Source organism: Zonotrichia leucophrys, chromosome 18 (assembly GCF_028769735.1).
Source record: "Zonotrichia leucophrys gambelii isolate GWCS_2022_RI chromosome 18, RI_Zleu_2.0, whole genome shotgun sequence".
Lineage (NCBI taxonomy): Eukaryota > Metazoa > Chordata > Aves > Passeriformes > Passerellidae > Zonotrichia > Zonotrichia leucophrys.
The window spans coordinates 2,775,075-2,798,464 of NC_088187.1; the positions used below are offsets into that span (position 1 = coordinate 2,775,075).

At 45.3% G+C, this 23,390-nt stretch overlaps 2 protein-coding genes across 6 annotated transcripts in view; one reads left to right on the forward strand and one right to left on the reverse strand.

The window, feature by feature from the left end:
- Window positions 1-420, reverse strand: part of RECQL5 (RecQ like helicase 5) — a 38,329-nt gene extending 37,909 nt beyond the window's left edge. Inside the window, exon 1 of one of the 4 annotated variants that reach the window (XM_064728705.1) lies at window positions 243-420. The gene's annotated coding sequence lies outside the window, so the exon portion shown is untranslated. Of the gene's footprint in view, window positions 1-199 lie in introns of all 4 variants that reach the window. The other 3 variants (XM_064728704.1, XM_064728706.1, XM_064728707.1) reach the window with 3 other exon arrangements.
- Window positions 360-23,390, forward strand: part of SAP30BP (SAP30 binding protein) — a 29,133-nt gene continuing 6,102 nt past the window's right edge. Inside the window, exons 1-5 of one of the 2 annotated variants that reach the window (XM_064728710.1) lie at window positions 492-647; window positions 807-916; window positions 3,757-3,804; window positions 16,337-16,379; window positions 22,307-22,395. In XM_064728710.1, coding sequence (XP_064584780.1) covers window positions 533-647; window positions 807-916; window positions 3,757-3,804; window positions 16,337-16,379; window positions 22,307-22,395 — 405 coding nt within the window. In that variant the 5' untranslated portion in view covers window positions 492-532. Of the gene's footprint in view, window positions 648-806; window positions 917-3,756; window positions 3,805-16,336; window positions 16,380-22,306; window positions 22,396-23,390 lie in introns of both variants that reach the window. The other variant, XM_064728708.1, reaches the window with a different exon arrangement.

Genomic DNA, 23,390 nt, shown 5'->3' on the forward strand with positions numbered 1-23,390 from the left:
CCCTCACTGCAGAGGGCCGCGCTGTGTTTGCTGTGGCTCAGTCCGTCCCCATGGGCACAGCCCAGGGGCTCAGAGCGGGGCAGTGCCCGCCAAGCCCGCCCGCACCCGGCACGGAGGGGCTGTGGGGGCAGGCGGCTCCTCCTCATCCATCTCCCCTCCTCCCCTGTGTCCCTGCATCCCCTCCATGTCCCCGTCCCACCTCCGCCCTGTCCCGGCCCCCACACTCCGCGCTCGCTCCGCACCCGGCAGGTGCTGTCGCGGCGCCACAAAATGACGTCAAACGCTTCCCTTAAAGGGCCAGCCCGCGCATTTTTCATCCCCTCTCCTCCCCCGAGACGCTCCGCTCCGCCTGGCTGAGGGTTTTGCCCTCCGGCCGTGATTTTCCAGGGCAGCTTTTGGTGCGGCCGTGCGGGCGGGACGGCCCCGGTGCGGCGGGAGCCGCTGAGGGCGGAAGGAGGGCAGCGTTGCCATGGTGACAGCGCCGTGTACGTCATCCCCGCGCGCCGGAAGTGCGCCGCGGCCGGGGCGGAAGATGGCGGCGGCGAAGCGCAGCGTTCTCTCCTCGCTGGCCGTTTATGCCGAGGATTCGGACCCGGAGTCGGACAGCGAGGCCGGCACGGCGGGGAGCGATGGGGGAGCGCCCACGGGTGAGGGCGGGCAGGGGGCCGGGACAAACGGCGGGCTGGGGTGCCGGGGTTCCCCCGTGCGGCCCGCGCCGGCCCGGCGCTTTCCCCGGTGTGAGGGGAAGGCCCCGCACGCTGCCACCTCCCCTTCCCTCAGCGTTTTCCTTTTCTCTTCCTCCTTAGGAGAGAAAGGAGGCCTGGTGTCAGTTGGGTACGGAGAAGATGACTTTACCCGGCTGGAGGGGGACGAGGAAGGCTACGAGGAGGAGGACGATGAGAACAGCAGGCAGTCAGTAAGTACCTCCCTGCTCCGGAGCTTCTCTTGACCCCTTACACAGGCTGTAGAGACTTTTCTCTTTCAAATAAAAACTCCAAATAGCGACCCGTGATGGAACCCGGAATATCTGAGTCCTGGTGTGGGTTTCAGCACTTTGCACCTCCTCTTTTCACTTTGTTTTCAAGTACAAAGCATTTGCCCTGAGCCCATCAGCAGCTTGGCACAGCTCGTGTTGCTCGTTACTGTGTTGGTGTCCTTGGACTCTTTTATGGGAAAAAGGCTGTTACAGCCACTCCAAATAAAAGCTGTTCTTTAAACATAGCTGACTTATAAGAACCTTGTAAGAGAAGCACACTTTCAGCTGGTGGATTTAAAAGAACAAACTTCTGTGCTGTGTTAAATGATTCTTTTGTGTGCAGCTCCATGCACTCCCTGCATCAAGGCACCTTGATGTAACAGTGTCCTGTCTACATGTGGGTGGCTTCTGTCTGTCACAGGTGCATGGCACGTGTCTGATGTCACCTGGATTCTGAGATAACAGCACTGTGGGGGGACAGGCATGGAGCTCACAGTGTGTGAGAGCAGCTGCATCACTCAGAGGGATGTGTAGTTCTGCCTGGGTCTGGGGGAGTGAAACAATAAGTTTGGAGGGGAAAAGGGAAGGCTCTCATCTCCTTTCTTTATTGTCAGTCTTTTTCTAAACAGTGTTTTATCTTCTCCCTGTTCCAATTCTTTCCTCTATGACATAGCCAAAAACCTAGGACTACTCCTGTAACTTTTCCTCACTGAAATCTGCTCTGTGTGTGTGTTGGATCAGTCTCTTAGGAGACACTTTTTTCTGCCATTTGTCTGCCCAAGCAGCAGCCAAGGAGTTCCTCAGTCTCTTGTTCCTGTTTTAGGTTCTGTTCTCTTGCCTGGTGTCTCCCTAGGCAAAGCAATGAACCTTTTTACTGCTTCAGTGATTCTTCTTTTATACCCAGCACTTCTGGACTCTGCTTCAGTGAGGTCTGGGCAGTCCAGAGGAAGCCCTGAGTGTGATCCAGGTGCTTGCCAGGGTCAGCTGTGTTTAGTTAGAGTTGTGAAGGGCTGGTAGATGGATTGTGCCATGCACAGCTTCTGGTGCAGGTTGCAGCTCTCCATCCTCAGCTGCTGTTCAGGAAAGGACAATCAGTCAGTCCCTGCTGTCAGCCACTGGATCTTCCTTAGCTCTGTGGTTTCAGTGCAGGTTGCACAAGTTACTTCCCTTTTTTTTCCATTAAATATTCTCTGAGCAGATTTGAAAACTTCCTTGGCATTGCTTGTGCTGGCAGCTCATGGGGGTGATGAGCTGTTTTTAGAAAGCAGAGTGAGGTGCACTCAGGCTGTCCTGTGCAGCTCAGTGGGTGTTTTAACTGCTTTAACAGTGACTGGAAAGGCTCTGGTTTTATTCAAAGCCACTTCTCAGAAATGCTGCTTTGTTTGTTCATGTCCTTACTCCCTGCTAGGTCAGAGCTTTTTGGGAGCTGTTTCAGTTCCTGTCTGCAACATGGATAATTCAACCCATTTTTGCTTTGATGGAAATCACTTTTATCTGTATAATAGAGACTGTAGAAGGGAGAGCAGTGTCATTTGTGTAAACACCAAGTCAGTTGGTTCTTTGCTAGTTACAAACTCACTGTAACTAACCCTTGACAGTCTGGACTGAATTATTGTCATGTGTGCATCTTGCAGAAAGGGAAGGTGGAGTGAAGGAGTTTGTGTCTCAAATCTGTATGAGAGGCATCTTAATTCACTCAATTAAAACTTTCTACCATTATTTTGTGATCAGTCTTGTCAGAACTGGCTCCTGTGCCAATGCTTTGAGGTGGGCAGTTCCTTGTAAACTCTTCCTTTCAGTTGCATCTCTCATTTCACTTTTGTTGCCTTTTTTGAAGCTGAAATTTCTTGGTTTTGGGCCAACATTGAAATTTGTGGGAAAGTTTGGAAGAAAAACCATTTTGCTGAGTGATTGTGAGCATGAAAAACACTTCCTGCTCCTCAAACTTGTTTTGAACCCAGGGTATGTGTTTGTGTGTAGAAACAGGGGTGCTGGGAGGGTGCCCAGGGAGGGGACAGCAGCCCAGGGGACCAACCTGGAGCTTCCTGCTCTCCTGGTGTGGATCTTCACACAGTGCTGTGTTCAGGACAGAAGTTCCCCCAGCTCTTTGGTTTATTTCTAGTTCATAAAAGAAATGTTTAAAAAATGGAGACTTCACCTGGAATTTGTCAGTGTTGCCATGTGTGGAGGTTCACAGCATCTGCAAGCAAGGCACGAGAGCTCTGCACCAGCAAGGAGGTTGTGTCTGCTGGATCCCTGGATCCCTGGAACTTGCTGCTAGGCCAGACCCTCTCTCTCTCTCCAAGCCTGCATGTTTGGTTTGCTGGCAGGCCAGCTGTGTGTCCTGTGTGTGTTGCTGATGCTTGGGACTATCACAGGTCTTGCAAATGCTGCTTTTTCTGTGGGTACTGCTGAACAGAGGCTCTTCAATCACCACCTGCCAAATGGAGGGGACAGAATTATCCAAGGACAAATGCTTTTGTTCCCCAGTTCTGCTGCTTCTTGTTGTCTAATTCTGAGCATTCCAGAGCTGCATGATTTTTGTAGGCACAACTGCTGCTGAGTGATGCTTTTGCCTACAAAAACCCCCAAAAACCAAACAAACACTCCTTCCCCTGATTGTAGGACTTGTTTTCTGGTTATGAGTGGGTGGGGCAAAACTACCCTCCATGGAAAAGGGTCTTGGACTGCTGCTGGGCTGCTGAATGCCCTTTGCTGTAAGTTCAGTTACTTGCCAGGCCTGCTCTTTAAGCTTAATCCTGTAAATTCTTGTCTTGTAGGAAGATGACGATTCAGAGACTGAAAAACCTGAGGCTGGTGACCTAAAGGTATTTGAAAGTGTGGTCTGGTGGTGGTGGGGAAGCTCAGTACAAGAGGAGTAAGTTTTAACAGCATGGCTTGGTGTTCATTTGTGATCTGTAGTTAGTTCCACACCTTTTGTAGCTTTAACCTGTGTTTCTGACTTTCCAAAGGCAGATATCACAGGCTGAGTCACAGTGGAGTTTGGCCTTCATGAATTTGCTCATGTTGTGCATTAGATCTGAAGGTTGCTGACAGCATCTCACCTGTTTTGCAGTGATGTGGGAGGTGCAGCATCCAGTACAGAATTCTGTATGACCAGTGTTAGTTGGAATAGTTTCTTCATTTAGAACTTAATGAGTGAATTATCCTGTGCTCTTACAGGCCATGGAAGGTGTCAAAATCAATTCAGTTCTCTCCAGCTCTGTCCATCTGTTTTGTAGTTTTGTAAAGGTCATAGATAAATTTAAAAAGTGAAATAAGATCCCAGATAATAGCTATTATCATAAATAGTTGAAATCATCTTTATCTTGGGATTTCAACTTGTTTCTGCTGAACAGTGTTTAACAGCACAGAGGACATGGATCAGGGTAAAAGCTGGAGGACAAAAGCCCAAATCCATTTGAAGCTATAGACAACTGTGTTTAAATTTTTTATGTTAGTTCAGTAGAAGCAGTCCTGTTCATCAGGGATGCTGAGGGATGAACAAGGGCATTTATTTTATCCAGCTGCTTCCCCAAGGATGCAGGCAGTCCCTAAACTCTGCTACAAAAACCAGAGGACTGTGCTGCAAAGCAAAATTCTGTAGAGAATTTGATTTACCACAGGGCTTTGATAGGCTAAAATGAAGGCAAATTGATGTGTTTAGATATTCTGTTTGAATTAGTTTTATAACAGCACCTTCTTCCAGGTCCTACAATATTCTTATGGCTTTACAGTGATGCACAGCTGGAAATCTTGGCAGCTGTTCTGCAGCTGGTAAAGTCTCAGTGTGTGAAATGGCTCCCAGGCACTTGGAAATGGAAAGTGTTTTCTCCTTTCCTTGTTGCAAGAAAGAAATTTTTATTTGAAAGAAAGCAAAAGGCAATCTAATCTTTTTTCTACTTTTACATTTTTGCCCAGGTAAACATGCTAGAAAGATTTTTCTGTAAAAACTGCTGGATTCAAATATGTGCTAGGAAGTAATACTTGATAATCATCAGCTCTTTATTATGTTTAACTTTTATTGATCCAGCATACCTGCAAAGTAATTCTCCTGTGTTATGGTGTGTAGGTGTGTGCTAATACTTAGAGGCTTTTGACTTGGGATTTCCTTAGAAGATAAATTTGGTGGAAATCAAGTTTTTGAAGTTGTGTAGTAGGGCCCTCTTGCAAGTGTGTGCATTTCTGTCTTCTCTAAAAGGACCAAGGACTTCAGGGCAGTGGAGAATAGGTCTGGCAGAGAGAAAGAACAGAATTAGACTGTAGTTGTTCTTATCTGAGCAACCAGACATGACAGAAACCTCACCACTGAATTGTGTGGGTGCTGCTTTAATATGTCACTGACATTTCATGTTGGCTTTTTGGAAAGCCTCTTGCTTTCAGTGGTTTTGTGTGCTCTGTCCAGGTGCATTTTGTGCTTCTGAAGAAGAGCCACACATGGCCACAGAGCAGCATTTCAGCTTCATGAGGAAGCAAAGAAATAATGAATGTATTCAAAATAAACAGCTTTTTGTATCTTGGTAGACTGCAATAGTAACTCTGCAAGAACTGAACATGTGAATGAAAGGAAATAAATAAAATAATGGTAAAATGTAATTCCTGCCATCCCAGTGTGGCGTGAAAGGTGAGGATTTGAGAAGAGAAGGGAGGCAAAACTGAACTGAGTCTGAAACTCAGCAATTTCAGACTTCCATGTCATCCTTAATAGATGTCTTCAAACACAGCTGAAAAGGGAATTGTGTCCTTTGGCCTTTTGATGTTTTTTGAATATTGAGTGACAGCTGCAGGGCCAGCTGGCACTGGGTGAGCTGTGGGGGCAGCCCAGTGCCCTGCTGGGTGTGCCTGTGGGGCCCTGCACAGCCATGCTGCCAGGAAATCCACTTGGATGGGGAGAGATGGAAATCCCTGTGGAATTATTTGTACTTGGAGCAGTTGCAAATGTTTCCTTTCCCTTTTATCCACCAAGGGGCAGTGTTCTCCTCCATGGAGCTGTAATGTCTGTGACAGCTGACAAGTGTTGCTGTTACTGTAAATCCAAAGTGCAGCCAAAAGGGAGCCCTTTGATTCTAACTTGCTTACGCTTTTGGGTAATTTAATTTTGTTTTGAACCTGCAGAGTGCTGTAGTTGTGCCTGCTCAGTTTCATGGAGACATCAGAGACCTGCAAACATGTTTAAATAGATTCCCCATCCTCTTTATATATGGCTAGGGCTTTTCCAAGGCCTGAATCTGAGCATAAGCAGAAAGTAAATAACTTAAAATGTATGAATGAGAAAAAGAAAATGCAATTAAATTCATCAGTCAGTTATAGTTATTTCAAGCCCTGAAGATAGATAGGTAGATAGATAGATGGATGGATGGATAGATGGGTGGATGGATGGATGGTTGGGGTTTTTTTTGGCTGGTGTTTTGCCTCTTTGTGCATATTGTGAATGAACTATCTAGAGCTTATACCTTGAATAATGGAGCCAGGTTCTGTGGCTCCATTGTGTTCCCTTGTTGCTGGTGCATCCTGTGATTTGGCCTCATTGTGCACTTGGGTAGTGCCAGAACCAAAACCTCCAGAAGGGTCAGTTGGTGGCAGTTGTGGGTGGAATCAGAGGAGACACAAAGTGGGAAATGATGTAAAAATTCTTTGGCCAAGTGTTGATGGGGAGAGTGGAATTTGGAGCCTGCCTCAAATAACCCTGTTGGGAAGATATTTATTTTATATTTGTCTGAGGCTTTTCTCTCAGTTCCAGGAGCTCTGCCCTCATTGTTTTGATGAAGGGGCTCCTCTCTGCCTGTTCAGCCCTAGTTCCTCACTGGAGGGGAAGCCAATACAAAGTGCTGGTGCCACTGCAGCTTTATTTTTTTTTGCCAAGGAGCAACTCACAATAAGCTAAGTTGTGACATTGTGATGTCAAACTCCTCCTTGGTGAGATAGAGAAGTTTTATGCACCTGTTTGCAGGAAAAGGTGTGCCAGGAGGAGGAGAATATTTAAGCCTCATCAGTCACCTGGAAGCATTCTTCCAGAGCAGACTCCTGGCCCATGGAATTCATGTTACTGAGCATCTGTGAGTTATTCAAAAATACTGTGCTTGCAGCAAAAAGCAGAATCCTTCTCTTTAAAAGCAGATTCAGGTATATAGATAGGATACAGGAGACAGTTGTGTCCTGTAACTGCATTTTGAAGTGCTTCAGGCACTCAAGAGAAACTGGAGATTCAGATCTGGGTAGAACTAACTGCTCTTCCAGAAATCCAAGCTGGATGGATGCTCAGGCTCTGGAACAGGACAGGTTTGAGTGGCCACAATCCCTTTTACCTGAGCAGTCACCAGCTGGAAACAAGCACAGGGGCCTTAAGTGCCTTAAAAGCACTTTAGAAACAAAACCTTCTGCTTTGAAGGGACAAGAAATAGGCAACAAAATCTGTTGTTTAACAGTGATGTTAAAACAGTGAAATCCACAGCCTGGATGAGTTCTTTGTGCCCTTTCCTCAGCTGCTGGAGCCCTGGGTACAAACTGAAGGAGCTTTGGGCTTGGGGAAGGACAGGGTTAACAGGGTGCAGGTTGCTGGGGCTCTGGCCAGCAGCTGGCTCTGGTTACAGCCTTGATGCAGTAACAAGATACAAGCTTTCAGAGCTCACTAAATGCCCCAGCCCTGCTGGAAAATGAAAAATGAACCTTAAAATATTGACCTTGTGCTCCAAGCCTCACCTGAGGGGTTTTGGGCTTCATGCTGGGGAGCTGGATGAATAAAAGGTTGCAAATGTTGATCAAGGACAGAGCCCAGCCCTGCAGCTTGGCTGCTGGAGCTTTCCCAGAGGGAAATCATTAACTCTTGAGCCTTAATTGTTGTATCAGGACCAGCCAGTGCAGAAAGCTAAGAAATTTGCCACTCCCTTGGCAGGTGAATGCCTGCCACATGGTAGCAGTTTTTCACAACAGGTGACTACTTTGATGTTTTCCTTTCCTGGTTTTGTTTTGAGGGTCCCCTCTGCATCCTCGAGGTGTTGTGTGGAGAGGCAGCCAAATTCAGAAGCTGTCAGATTTTCAGAGGAATACTGGGCCTCTAAGCATGTCTGGGTACCTCCTCTTGGTAATCATCAGCTCTTTATTATGTTTAGCTTTTATTGATCCAGCATACCTGTAAAGTAATTCTCCTGTGTTATGGTGTGTAGGTGTGTGCTAATACTTAGAGGCTTTTTACTGCAGTGGTTTTTTATCTTGCCTACCCATTGACCTGTTTGTTTAAATACCAAAATTATCTTGATTTAAAGTAAAAGTGGTAAGTGCTGAGAACCAGTAAATGGGTGTGTGTGTGTGTGTGCAGTAATGTAGTCCCTGAAATTAACTCTTACTTTGATATGGCAAATTAATTTTTCTGAATTCAGCATACATTCATCAAGCCAGCTTCTGAAAAAATGCTTGAACCTACTCATTAACTTTCATCTCAGGTGTAATTATTTTGCTCCAAAGAAGGGGAAAAGTATGTCTGGGGAAAGTTCTGTCCTTAAGTTAACATGCTTGCATTATGCATGGCTGTGAGCATACCTCTGTAAACACTTTCAGAGCATGAACTGTGCAGTTCCCAGGGCTGGGGTCAAGGTTAGAACTCCTTTGCTTTGTTTGTTTCCTCACTCATTGCTTTGCCTGGAAGCACAGCCTGAAGGTGCCAGTGATGAGCACTGCAGTCTCAGATTCCTTTTCTCTGTTTCAGCTTCCTTTTAATAGAATTGTGTAAAATGCTGTCTGTGTGGCTTTCCCTTGTTTTAGGCTTATAGATGTTTTTTCAGAGCTCTGTAGAGAGAACCAGAGAGTTTTGCAGAGTTTAGAGGTAACTCAGCTGCAAATGCTGCTCTGCACTGCTACAGTGAGTGCCCAGACATGAAACCAGCTGATCCCTGGTTCCCATTTTATCTGGGTGAACCTTGGTTATTGCCAGAGAATATCACAGGCACTCAAAGCTGCTCTGCATGCAGGAAGCAAAACAACATTTGGCATCTGGGATTATTTTGCTCCTTGCCACACGTACTCCTGTCTCCAGCTCTGTCTGAGAGGGAGACAGATCCCAGCCTTGTGGGGCTCTGAAGCTGGAACACTCCTGGAGAGCTCCTGGCTTCCCTCCAGCTCTGGAGCAGTTTGGGAGATGAGACATGTCCGTGGGCATGCTTGTTCCTTCCTCCCCGCCGGCCATACAAGTTGCAGCAGACTCTTCACTCCCTGCAGTGCTGAATACCAGGGATTATTGACACAGGTGTGGCTTGCCTTCCTCCAAAGAAGAGCCAGGCTTGTTCTGTTTGTCTTTAAACTTGAAGAAAAGTCCTTTCTGGAGCTGCTTCCCTTTGCATATTTCACCTGATAAAAGTCTGAGTTGTTCAAGTCCAGCTCTGTAGGTGCAATTATTTATTTCTGGCTGCTGTTCTGGGTGTGCAGGTCTGTGCATGTCACAGTGAGGGGCTGAGCAGGCAGCACAGATGGAGCATTGCCTCAAATACCAGCAAAGAGCTGAAAATAGCTCCTTCCAGCTGCCCTGTTCTGGGTACAGAAGGAGCAAAATCTGGATAAACTCAGTGGGATCTATTCATGAAGGAGTGAATTTCTCACTGAGGATACTTGCTATTACACCTTGCCTCTACTCCAAACCATGAAGAATTTTTAGTGCTGTGTTCTAGGGGAGAAAGCTTGTGCAAGAAGTTAATTTTGTAAGCTCTCCTGAGCCTTTCCTTTGCTTCTCAGAATTTTAACAGCCCACCTTCACCTTCTGCTTGATTCTGCACTGCAACAAGCTGTAAAAAATAAAATCACTGAAGTACCTTGACACCTCCAGCCTTGTCCTGTCTTGCTGGTACTTGACCAGTGAGTTTCTATTTCATTGTAGTAAGCAAAACTCACTTGAAGGAATTTTTGGGCTGTGCAGAGCAGGAGCTGTTGTGCTCCTGGGGCAGCTTTGGGACCAGGCTCCACTGGGATGCAGGTGTTGTGAATTGTAGCTCCACATGGAAAGCAAAAGTTCTGGCACACAGTTCCTTAACTGGAAGTTATTCCTAACAAATAATCTTTGTCAAATACTCAGATAGCATATGTCAGGTGAATGGAGTCAAGTTTCAAAGAAGCTATTTAAAGGATTTATGCTATGAATGCTTCCTTTCTAAAGCACTTTCTCACTGAAATGTTTTGCCAGGTCTTGGTTGGGATTTTTTCAGTGGGTTGGTTTTTTTTTTCTTTTTCATTTCATTAAAGAATGTGTATTTTTAGATGTAATTTAGCTGGAAAAGTAAAAGGCAGTGCCAGCTATGCACATTTTGATAGGGAATGTCTCAGGAGCTGACTGTTTGATTTGTTCTTCCTTCCCTTTCTCTCTGTATCTCCAAACAGATTTGTAAAGCCTGTATATAAGTGTCTCTGAAGGGTGGATGTATCAGGCTTTTTTCCTATGGAGGTTTATTTCTGAGCTGCTGGATTTCTCCTGGTATCTAGATCATGGTCCCTACAGGTTTTTAGTTAAATTTCTTATGCTGAACTGGGCACTTTGCCTGGAGCTGTGTAGCAGAGCTGGCAAACAGGATATGGCTGTAGGAAATGTGCTTGTTTCAAGCTTTCTCTTGGGATTCTCCTCTCTCACAATACAAGAAAATAAAAAAAAGGGTGGAGGGGAGGAGGAATAAAAGCATTGTACTCCTGTTGCCTGGCTCTAAATGCACTTGACATGCACTCTGCTTGCTGCCTTCAGCCTGGCTGCACACCAACATCAGGCAGATCTGGGGACAAGAAGTGAAATCATGTCATGCACTTTTAATATGAAATGAGACATTTCTGGTGTTCTGTTCCCACGAGCACTTCTGATCTTTGCAGAGGAAAAAGCAAGAACATAATTGCTACCATGTTCCTTTAAAAAAAAGAAAATGAAAGGAGAGGAAAAAAAAGCACAGTGCAGGGTTTGGGGTTGTCTTTCTCCTGCTGCCTGCATGATGTAGACATTCCACCTGCTTGCTCTGGCAAGGCCATCATCACTTGGCTTAGAAAACTCTTCTGACATTTTCTGCTAAGTTATAATTTCTTTCCATCATACTCAGCCAAGTGAGGCTGTTTGTGTTTTGGGACTACAGGAGATATTCTGAATTGTAGAGAGGAGGGAAAATTACAAAAACTTACTGCTGGCACTTGCTGAGATTCAAGAAATCCAAGAAATTCAAGAAATCCACTGTAACAGCTGTTACAGCAGCAGATCCCCTGGCTACTGTACTGAAAAATTCTCTGCAATATCTTCAGACTAATACACTGCTTGACAGTGATGTCACTGGTCTGTACCTTTTGTGGCTGCCAGTTTAAATTTGCATTAAAGTTATGTGCAAACAATCATGTGAAGTAGTGGGGAGGGAGAAGAAATTCTGAAACACAAGAGCATTTGCTGAAAAAAAATATTGAAGGGGAGGTATTGTCTGAACTAGCTGCTTTTAATATTTCCTGGAAGTCAGTGAGGGAATGAAGCTGCAGGATTCAGTTGGCTGAAAGTTTGGGAATGCAGCTGAGCAGTGCCAAACCTGGCATCAGCTTCACCATTTCTTAAAATTTGCATTTTTGTTAAAGCCATCAGGGTCTGGTTTTGTGTCTTCTGCCTCTCTCTTGAACCATTTCTCCTGGTAGCTTGAAGTGCACCTGCACTGACATGTGCACCTGCTTCTGCATGAATTGCCTGAGTTTGTACCTTGTGGTGACAGTTAATGCCAGCAGTGATGTTGGATGTGAGCACTGAGCTGGATTTATGGATCTTGTTTCAGCAAGGATTTAGTGAGCATTGTTTAAAGTCAGTCCATTCCTTCCATTAAATAAAGCTGTTCTGGGCAAGCCTGTCCAAACTGGAATTCATCAGTCTCAGATTCATATTGTTTTGCTTCCTTCCTTTAATCTCTGTTCCGTGCTGTGAGGATTGTGTTGGGTTGTTTTTATTTTCCTTGGAGCTTGAGCAGACACTGTTTTTTATGTAACTGGATGGAGACACTGTAGGATTGAAAAGATGTCACCCCAGTGAGGTGAAAGCTTCAGGCAGAATGCAGCACTTCCCTTGTGTGTGTGCACACACCCTCCCTTCATCCTGCTCCTCTTTCACTGATGGTGATACACAAAACTGAGCCAGCCCTTGGTGCTCATGAGCCAGGCTCTTGCAGGCACTCATCTTGTCCAGGCCTTGAAAAAAGCCATTTGTCTTGGGAAAGTGGAAAAACTGAAAAATCTTTTCCTATACTCAAACAGGATTAGTACCACCATAAATGCTGTCTGCTCTCAGTGAGCTGTTGTGCACAATTGTTCTGGGAAGCACAGAAGAAAAAGGTGCATTTGGGGCTTTTTTAATACTTTGTCCACAGCAGCTTGTGCTCTTCAGTCTGCTCTTTATTACTCCAGGTCAGGGGGAAGGAGTCTCCCTGCTGCCTGTTTTGTGTTTTGTCTTGTTCCAGCTTGGCTCTGCAGCTCCCTGGACTCCTTTCAGTGCTGCCTTTGGGCCCTTCAGCTGTTGATCTTGTGAGATCAGGGCTGCACTGTAGATGGCAGCCAGAAAATCAACTTGCTGAGTGCATGATAAAGCACAGTACAGCTTTTTTTTGCTTTTTTTTTTCTAACTCAGTCAAGCAATAAGTGAATTTAGAGTTGCTTCTGTACAGATTTTCAGGGGTTTGGTTTGTGAAAAATCTGAGGTACAGGTGTCACTAGCAAAGTCCTAATGTTGGTTTTTTTAAGGCCTCAGAATTCAAATGGAAATGAACTCTTTAAGTGATGTCTTTAGCTCTGGGATGCTTGAAATCTCTAATAATTTCAAGTATTTACTCTGATGGGGAGTTTTGACATACAATCCCTCCTGCTGGAGCCACTCACCTGCTTGATTTTATGCTCCATGTGAGATACTGATACATAACCCAGGGTATTGGTGATGTAATCAACAGAGAGATCACCTTTGCTTAAGTGGATTTAGGTAACTACCCTATATAAAATTCAGTTACCTTCAAATTTTCCATTGCTGAAATGCTTTGGAATTCCTTTAGAAATCTCTCATCCACACATAAATATTTCTTCTCTTTCATAACCAAAAGGTAGCAACTTTCCAGTATTTATTGTACCTTATTTTTCCACTTGGTGATTTCCCATTTCATTCCACTTAATGTATTAGATAAGATCTGCAGATTTGTGGTTTTTATGCTGTCTTTCCTAATCAGTTCATTGTACTCCTCGTGTGTCTCAAACTTAAATTAGCCTAAGGGAGTGTAGAACAGTTCTGGTGTGATTTCTCCATTGGAAGTTTTTAGAAGGTTCTGGATCTTCAGTGGATACTCAGTGGTTTGAACAAGACTTCTTAAAATTTCCATCTGCCAAACTTTAGTCAAGTTGTTGATGCTTGCCTCGTAGTTTTCAACAGCAAACTGAGCAAATATGAACAAGCACTGGAGAAGTTGGTCATCCATTTGTATTTTGAAAGCATTTAAGAGGTTTGAAAGCAGCCCAAGTTAATGAAAAGCTGTGTTGATGTCTCCAGCTCAGGATGGAGCAGTGGGTGGAGGTATGAAGGAACTCATCACTAAGCAAAATTCCTGTCCCTGGGCAGTGAGGTGTGGCTGCAATCCAGGGCTGGACGTGTTTGCTGGTGCTTGCAGCAGCTCTGGGCTCTCTGATGTCTTGGCTGGGCCTGTGGGGACTGGATTTGGTGGGGTGGGAAAGTGTGGGCCAGGGCAGAACAGAGGACTGGCTTCATTTAGCCTCTCACCAATGGGGCAGACTCAAAGGATGCAAATTAAAGAAGATTTAAATTAAAGCAAACTTACTGATGATTCTGGAAGTTCATAGAACATGCTATTTAACACAGCTGACATTTCAGAGATCCTTGTCTAATATAAAACATGGCAGGAGGGGCTTGGCCATCAGATTCTCTCGGAGCCCATGAGTTATTGTTTCCTGAGAGCTGTGTGCTTATGCTTGGTACCAACTCCTGGCATACAGGAGACTTGAAAATGAGCTTCTGGACAAGTCAGAAATGCAGCACAGCCCCTTGCAAGGCTGTTAGGGCCCAAATAAGAGAACAGCCTTTTTGGGGCCACATAGCCCATGTGTAATGCACCTGAATTTGGCTGTGCCACTGGCTTGCTTAAGTGCCTGCTCGGCAATCTTGCTGTTTGAGGGGATTATTTCTCTTGCAAGAAGTGGCAGAAGGAGATGGGAAGCATAATGGAGTAATAAATGGTATGAGGGTAAGAGGAAGGATCAGGAGGTGCTCAGGGACACAGCCTTGTCTCTTCCACTTCTTCCTCAGTTCCACTTAAAACTTACAAGAGATAAGAGTGCAGAATGGAGTTTAGTCAAGGTTAGAGCTAAAGCACTTCCCTCCTTTCACCTCAACAAACATTTGCTTGTCTCAAACCAAGGTGAGAAATAATTTTAATTACCCATCTAGCAAGTTCCCCCCTGAAAGGGAAGGAGCAGCCTCCTGACAATGTATTTACTGCTGGTGAGTCACTGTATGGCCTGGACAGATGTTACACCTCTGTGAGCTTCTGCAGCCTCTGTGCTCATCTGGATTTGTCCTCACAGCCCTTCAGTTACCACAGATTGCTCCACTTCCCCAGTGGTGAGCTGAAGCTCAGTCTGTGAGCTCCCCATCCATGTAGGTTTGTGGAGAACACAGTCTGGATTCCCTGGGTTCCAGTCCAGTGCTCTCCCCAAAGACAGCTACTGCTTTGGCATCATTTTTTGCTTTGAAATGTCATGTTCCTGTTGAAATTTTTTCTCTGTGCTGCTGGGAGCAGAGCTGTTGGTGCACACACCAAAGGCATTGTCTCACAGGGGTTGGAGCTGTGACACTCAGCCCATCTCAGAGGGGCCTGGGGCCAGCTGGCCAGGGAGAAGATGTGTGTTCCTCTGTGTACTTCTTTCTTTTTCTAAAATAGCTTTAGCCTTGTATTTTTGTGATCCAAGTGTACTAATGCAGAAATAGTGCTTTCTTCTTTTTTTTTTTTTTTTTTTTGTGTCTTCCATGAATGGCTATAAAAAATGCCCTGTAGCAGTTAGTGCCACACAAAGAATTTGTTTTTCTGCTTCCAGAGGGCTTTGGCTTCTCTGAAAGTGGGTCATGTTCAGAGTGAGTTTGGCACAGGCTGTTCCCACATCTGGCTTGGTGACCTCACTGCTGTCTCCTCACCTGATGCACCTCTCACCTGGCTGGGAATGGAGAAAGGGAGGGGGTCAGGGAGCTGTTACCAAGGAGGCAGCATTCTGTCAGTGTCAGGTTCAATGAATGGCTTCAGTGTTTGCAGGCACTGAGGAATTTTGGACAACAGTCCAGTGAGTCACAAAAGGTCTTTGGGAGGGAGAGGGCAATGTTGGGATACAGCTGGTACTGTTTCAGAAACTTTATTTGTGCTGAGCTTGATATCACTTGTGACTCTCCTGGGATCTCCCAGAAGCACCAAAATATTTGAGTGTTGGTCTCAGTATGGTGAAACCATATTTAAAAATGTCTTATCCTACATAATGCCTCCTGCTCAGCACACTGCAAACATCTGCAAATGAGATATCCTTAATTTCTTTGAGCAGGCAAGCATTAGCTGTGTGGCCATCTCCAGGCCAGTGCAGGTTGCTCTTGAGTCCCTGGTTGGGCAGGTTGGCTGTGTCACTCCTGGAGAGCTGCCAGTGGGATCATCCTCCTGAGATGGGAGCACAGGATCTGCATCCCCAGCACTCCCTGGCGGTTGGGTTGGGTTTGGTTGGGTTTGGTTTGGTTTGGTTTGGAGAGGGTTTGTCAGCCAAAGCCCTGCATGGCACAGGGGCACAGATGAATTCAGCATCACACATCTGGCACACCTGGGAGCCTGCAGAGCTCTGATGAGGAGCTGATCCCTGAGCTCTGGGAGCACCTGGGCTGTGGCCACCCTGCTCTGGGAATGCACCAGGCTGGTCCTGCTCAGCTGGTTGGCATTCCCAGGACTAAAGGAGTCTCCTGAGGGCTGGATCCAGCCTGTGTTCACCTGACTGTGCTCTAAAACACTGCTTGGTGCCCAGGGCCAGTTACCAGAAATGAAAAATCTATGCTTTGATCTGTTCTGAGGAAAGGCTTTGTGTACAGCAGTTTCTCTGGAATTCCAGGAGTTCAGTGTCCAAGACCTGGTGAAACAAAGCCTTAATTATTTCATTAAATTTGCAAAGAAATGGAGCATCCTGTTAGACTTTGACTTTCCACGGTCCAGACATTGTCCTCTTACCTAATAAATTGGATTTCATTCTTAATTTTTATTCTCTTGTCTCAGAAAAAAGTTGTACATTTCTAAATAAGCAGCATAGCTTTTTGGGTTGGAGGCATAACTTGACTAAAATCTATTTCTTCCTCCTTTTTTGCAGGAATTCTCAGAAGTGGAGAAAAGAGATCCTCAGGAGCTAGTTGGTAAGTTCACTCAAAAGTATTTATTCACAGGTTTTTATTCAAGCTAGACTTTGTAAGTCCCACTTGTAAAAAGCATCTCTGCCCTGGCAATGCTAGAATTTACTGCATGAATATTTTCAGTGAACTTTTCTTCTGGGAGAAAGGCTTCATACCTAAAAATATGAAAATAATTTCATGTTTAAAACTTGTATGTAAAGGGCAGTGTTGGTGTTTTTTTAGATGAGCTTAAAACCAAGTGTAGCTTTGTCTAGCCAGAGCCAGTGGAGCCAGGAGTGATGACTTTGTTCTGTGGCTTCCAAAACTCACTAAAAGTATCCCCATTTAAATGTGAGCCACTCACAGATTTACAGCTGCTGTGCTGACATAGTACTCTATGTTTTCTGATAGTTACTAAAACTTGATTTTTGTGACATCTCATTAGATTTGGAAAGTCCAGGGTTGTCAGCTTGAAATACAATCCTCTACTTGGTCTCTTTGGAACTGCACAGAAACTGCATTTTATATTGCATTTCTGACTGTCTTGCACTGATCCTCTGTTCCTGAGGTTACTCCTGCAGTTATGTGCTATCACATAATAATATCATTAAAAACAAATGAGTTTGGAAGTTGCTTCATCTCTCAAATCAGATTGATATTTCAGTCATAAAATGTGGTAAGTGTAAATTAAGATGGTAAATACTCAGATCAGCTGTGGCTCCTACAGCAGCCATCACTGAAGTCTGGCATTTATAAGTCCTTTTTAGTTGGTCTGCCCAGACTTTGCAATGCTGTCTATTGGATTTTCTGCCTTGAAAGGGCAAAACTGCTTCAACCAGTCTTATCATTAAATGCAACAGAAATCTTTCTCCAATCTGCTCATCCTCCTCTAAATGCACCCTGGAAGCATGGATAAGACAACAGCATTTGGGGTAAAAACTACAGCACATTTTCTAGAAGCCAACTGCTCTTTTCCTCTGTGTTTTACATGTGGGTGAAGCTGTGCAGTTTGAAGCAATGCAGTGGGAAGTCCTTTCTTAATGAAGGTGTAAGGCTCAGGTTACAATTCTGTTTGTCCCCTTTTCCCACAGTGACTGCTCAGACTGCATTTCTTTGTCTCACCATGGCCAAGACTTGCACATGGCTTTAAAAGCAGCACAGGGAGCACTTGGTATTGTCACAGCTCATGGTGAGCAGTGTTGGAGAGTCTGAGACCTGGACTGAGGTCTCTGCAATCTTATCTTTAATATCCTTTCCAAACAGCAGTGTGCAGGCTGGCTTTGTGCAGAGCCAGGTTATTAGAGGTCAGCATACTTGCCATGCTGGATTCTGTAGGTCTGTTCCATTAGACCATATCTTATCTAGTTGAAAAGGAGCTGTTGCAAGAGACTTACAGTTGGAGTAATGTAAGAACCACTCCCTTTCTGAAAACTTGGACTTTCACAGTTAAAATTCTTTAATGGAAAAAGGTGCAAGATTTTCTGACACAAAGTGAGTAACTGCTCCAGTCTGGACCCCTCAAGTTTTGTCTATCAGTCTGTGGAAATCAAGGTCCTCCTTGGACTGTTTTCCACAACTGCTTTTTGCATTAAAAGAGTGTGGGCCTGCCCTTCTCAGGAGATAACCTTACATTTTTCTGCATCACCTTTATTAAAGTCTGTGATTGTGCAGTTGCTTAAGTATTAAATCAGTGCAGGCTCCTGCCAAAAGCACTGTTTGTGTTTTACCTCCCCGGATGCACAAAAACCTTGGAGCAGCTCTGGGAGTGGGAGCCAGCTGGGATCCATCTTCACTGCTCCTTTTTTGTTGTTTCTTTTTATTTTTTTCTTTTTCCCTGTGAGGCTTCCAGCTGGATCCATTCCCTGATGTGCTTAGTGCATGCTAGGTGAGCACTGGAGTTGGCACAAAGAAAACAGTTGGGATGAGCTGCTGGGAAGGGCATGGTTGTCCTGACTTGTGCCAAAGTAGTAATCACACAATCAATGGCTGACAGAATGAGTGGGAACGTTTCAGCCCCCTGTTTGAGAAGGAAATATGTGTGAAGCTTGTTTTCATGGATTTCTACATCAGCATTGTCCTTTGGGGCTTTTTGTACCACTCTGAATCAGTTCATGGTGCTGCCACGACATTGCATTTGCTGTTTCCTGCAGCTTTGCAAAATAATACTTGAAGGATGTAGGGTTTTTTGCCCTGAAGATTTTTGCAGCATGGTTGTTTACCTTTTGGATTGTAAGAAATGTTCTCTCCAGCCCTTGGGATATCTAAGCACAAAGTCAGTGTTCATAAGAGCAGAAAGTGTGGCTGGGTTGCAGGTCTCCCTCTGCATTTCTCAGCCCACGGAGCAGAAAGAGACCTGGTGTCCTTCCATGGATGGGTGACTCACTGGCATGTTGTTGTCTCCAGTTCTTCCCTGTGATTTGGCTGTTCTGGTGCCAGGAAATCAGAGCCCCCCCACCCTGGTCTGTGCCAAGCAGCCTTGGCTGGAGTGCCAGGGAATGCAGTGTGGAGAGCTGGCACCACCGCTTTGCCTGTCTCCAGGGGAAGCCCTTGCTGCTCTGATCACCCTTTCCTTGGGTTTTTTTGTATAGTGTGACCTTTAGAAAGAAACTGGCACCTGAACTGCCTCTAATCCCTTGTGGCTGCTTCAAACAGAGCACATAAATGACCCCTGAAAGGGACAGGAGTTCTTTATCCCACCTGGGAGCAGAGTTAATCCTAGAGCCATGATCCACACCGTGTCTGTCCTGAACAGCCAGCTCTGTGCTCTCTGTTCTTTGCTTTTCTCTGCACTAGGAAAACATTCCTACCCATCTGTAGGGAGCAAAACTCCTGTGTGCTCTCTGACAGTGTCTCCAGCACAGCCTTTGGGCTGAGAGAAGTCATTTCCCTCTGGAAATGGAGCTCACAGTTTGCACTGTGCCACTTTCTCTCCTGCTTTGCAAAGTTGTCTCCTGTATTGGGTATAGGTCTCATAATCCATCCATCTCAAACTGAAGCACATTAAATGTAGCATTTCCATTTCGTTTTCTGCCTTACCAAGATCTGGTGAGCAAATCCTTGGAATCTGTGAAATCTCCTTCAGTGACTGCTGAGGTGCTGAGTGTGTGCAGGATGATATTTGCCTGTGCTTTGGCCTGGGAGCAGAGGAGTGACTGCACACAAAGCTACAAACACCTCCTGCTTGTGCTGATGAAGGGTTTAATTTTTAGGCCAGCTTGTGGAAGGAGAATGCACAGACTAAGCACCAGCAGCAGTGTCCTCTAGCAGCAGGAAGCTCTCAGGGGCAGTGGCCCCTGCTTTCTTGAACCCCCATCTGACTCATGGGATCTGCTTCACAGCTTAATTCTTTGTCAGGACTGAGAATCTGATTGGGGAAGATATTTACTTACTGTGAGCCAGAATCTGGGTGTGCCTGGAGTGATTAATTGTGCCAACAGCCACTTCCTGAGGTCCACATTTGGAGATCCTCTAGGCTGTGAGCCTGCAAATCACAGGGCAAATGAGGGGCTGGAGCCAGTGTCACTACCTGTGACTCATGTCAAAGTAAAACTTTGGTCTTGACAGGAATAACAGGATGCACAGAGCAGTTGGATGTATCCTGTGAGGACACACCTTGTTGTGAGCTGTTCATCTGCAGTTATTGCTGTAGACATGGTGGAAAGCTGCCCTTGGGACTTGGAAAACACAAAATGTTTTATACAGGAGTGTGTGGCCATACATGCAAATGCCAGGATTATAATCCCAGTTTTCCTCTAGGGACAGAGCTGGTGGGAAGATGCTGTGGCCATTCTGTCTGTGCAGGGAGCAAGACTGAAGACTGCTGGAGGGCATGGATAATTTGTACTTCCTTACTGTAAATAAGCCCAAAGGGGTTAAACTCACCCTTAAACTCACCCTTTTCTCTTCCCAATGATGTGGCACCTCAGGCTGGCTGCAAAGTGATGAAATAACTGAGTAATGCTGCAAGTTTGTGCTCAGTTTGGGAGGTGCATGTCCTGCCTTGCTGCTGGCAGTGCTCAGCTGCCTCCAGCTCTGGTGGGATCGAAGGAGGCAAAGATTCCTTAGGTCCTTGTAAACCATTAAAAGATGCTTCCCCCCATAATGTTGGTAAAGAATTATTTTCACAAGGCTCAAACAAAAAAGGAAATTAGCACCAAACCTGAAAAGTCATGCATCAAAATATATTGTCTCATTGGGAGCTCTTGTTCTGCTTCCACAATTATTTCTTTTTCAAGGGGGCTTTGAATGGATTGCTGAAGATATTCTTATGACTTTGACTTTTTTTGCAGGTAAAACAGAGGTCCTGCCCAGAGTTCCTGAGTTTATATGAGCACACAGTTCCCCTTCCCATAAATGTTTTGTTTCTCTGTGGCTTATCTGCAAAGAGCCTGTGGGATGTCTAATGTGGAACTAGGCTTGATTTTTTTAATTAATTTTTTCAGGTGCTTTCTTTGCCTAATAAAATCTGGATTTAATGGCCTTATTTTTTAATGCTTCTGCTGTGAACCTCTTAAGCCACTAATCAGCTTTTACCTTTCCCAGCAAGCCTTGTGTGCTGTGTATTACCCACACTTTGTGTCTTTGCCACTGTCTTTCTGGCTTTCCTGCAGCTCTAATTAACCCAGAGGCCTCCCCATCCCAGCAGCAGCTGTAACCTGTAACAAATGTGTGCCTTGTTGTCAGGGAGCTCCCTTTGCCTGCCTTTCTCTGGGCACTCTGGCAAGCTTTCCTCCTTCCATAAAGGCTCCCACTTGCTAAATGCCAAAGGACACTTTTTGTTTGTTACTGGCAACTGCTGGAGAATTTAACCCTCAGCAACATCTTGATCAAACAGAATGAGCGGTCGCCTGCCAGCTTTTCCTCTCAAAGGATCTTGTCCTTAATGCTTCACATTTTTACAAAGGACAGGGAAACTGTAGCAGCACTGATGGTGTGTGTGGTGTTGTTTATCTGTAGCCTCAGCTCTGCAGGGTTCCAGCAGCCCTGTCTGGCCTTTGGGCCCTCCTGGCCTTTATCCAGAGGAGCTGAACTCTGGGTGCTGCAGTTGTAGCTCAGAGAGCTTTCCTGAGGAATGTGTAACTGAGGAGCTGCACATGTGAAAAGCTTGGTTGATGTGACTTGTGTGCTGCTCCCAGGTCCCTTATCCACTGCAGAGCAACTCTGGGATGTGTTCCCTGGACAAATTATGCTTGAAAACAATCCCAGCTGCTTAAATGGGGCACAAATCTCTGTTCCAAGGCTTGGCCAGAGAACTGCCTGGGTTTCCCATAATAGTGGGAAAGTAGCAAGCAATGGGGGGAAATGTGGCCGTTTCTTTTGCTGATAACTCTGTAAACTATAGGGCAATCAGGTACTTTAGTAGTGTATCCCAGTACAAACAGCTGTGGAAATTTGGCAATCTGGACTGGGCTGTTCCCAGTCCTGCAGGACGAGTTGTTCTTTCTAGCAATAGTCTGTCTCTGTAAGCAGAGATCAAAGTGCCTGCTAAGGAAGTGTTAACTTAAGGATTAAATGTAATTTCTTGTGGTTAACTCTTGACAGCCTTGGGGAGCATTGTTCTCTCCTTGAGCCACTTTGGTTCATCCAGGTATGTCCTGAAGTAAATATTCACCAAGTGATTATCTCCCCCAAAATGGCAGAGAGCCAAACTGCATAAAATTGATGCTGTGCTCCACCCCATGCATGGTCCCATTCTCTCTCCAGGGGTGTATCAATAAAACAAGCATCACATCCCCTCTTCCAGTGACCCAGCCTTCAGGTTCTTTAGTTGCTTCTTGCTCAGCACCTTGAAAACACCACAAGTCCCAGCTGTCAGCATGGTCATCACCTTTGCCCTGGGTTCCCAGTGAGGGAGTAGTGCTGACATAAAAGACATAAAACAAATTTAATGACTTGTATGGCTGAAATTCCCGTCAGTAGTTCTAGAACTCACCCCAGTTTGTTCTCTCCAGCTTCTTTTTCAGAGAGAGTGAGGAACATGTCTCCAGATGAGATCAAAATCCCTCCTGAGCCTCCTGGCAGATGTTCTAACCAATTGCAGGTTGGTATAAGTCCACTTCATTTCTTTTTCTTTTTTAAGATTTGCAGTTCAGGGCAAATTTGGGAGCCCTGCTCAGTAAATTTGCACAAGGCAAAGCTCCAGATTAAAGCTGGGTTTTACCACACTGAGTTTATGAATGCACTGTGTTAATGCTTTAGGCTTTACAGCAGTTCCAGTTTAGGAATCTCCAAGTAGCTTTAAGCTGCTTTCCAGCCTCTCTGGGTTAATTATGCTTTAAAACAGCTCTTGATGCCAGCAGTGACACAGAAGCAATGTTTACTGTCAGGGCTGCTTTCCTCTTACCTCAGCAAATTCAGCTCCCTAGCAAAGAACAAATTGTTTTTCTATACAGCCCTGAAATCCCCTAAACTGGAATAGTTGAGGCAGCAATGCCTGGATTCCTTTTCCACCTACATGTCTCTGGATGGTAAACATTTAGAGGGAAGGCTGGTAGCTTAGAGGCAACAAAAGAACACAAACAGATGTTTTCTGTGGTGCACACCCAAATAACAGCAGTGACCAAGTTTGCAATAATCTGTGTTCTCCTCATGGAGTGCAAATGAAAGAGCAGGGACTGCTGTCTCCTAACACACACTTGAGTTTTAACTCTGGTTTTCTGCCCAGCAGAAATACAAGTCAAGAATCACTCCTGAGCTGCTCTGTAAAGTGGCCCCTAACATGCAGTGGTGATTCAGAGTGACTCACCATCCAGATGATGCTTTCTTCTCCACACACTGTACCTGGGCACACCCAAACCTCCTCTGGTGCTGTAGGAGGATTTTACTGTTCTGACATCAATGAACTGGAGTGTGTTAGAGCTGAGGAATGCACAGAGCTTGACAGAGTAGACAGAATAAAGCAGAATTTTTCCCCTTTGACAGAAGTTTAGTGTGTTACATCAAAGGGGAGCTTGTCCTCTGTTGGCAGGTCAAACCACATCTTAGAGCACTTTGAGTAAGGAGATGGGATTGTTCCTTAGAAATGCAAAATGTTCT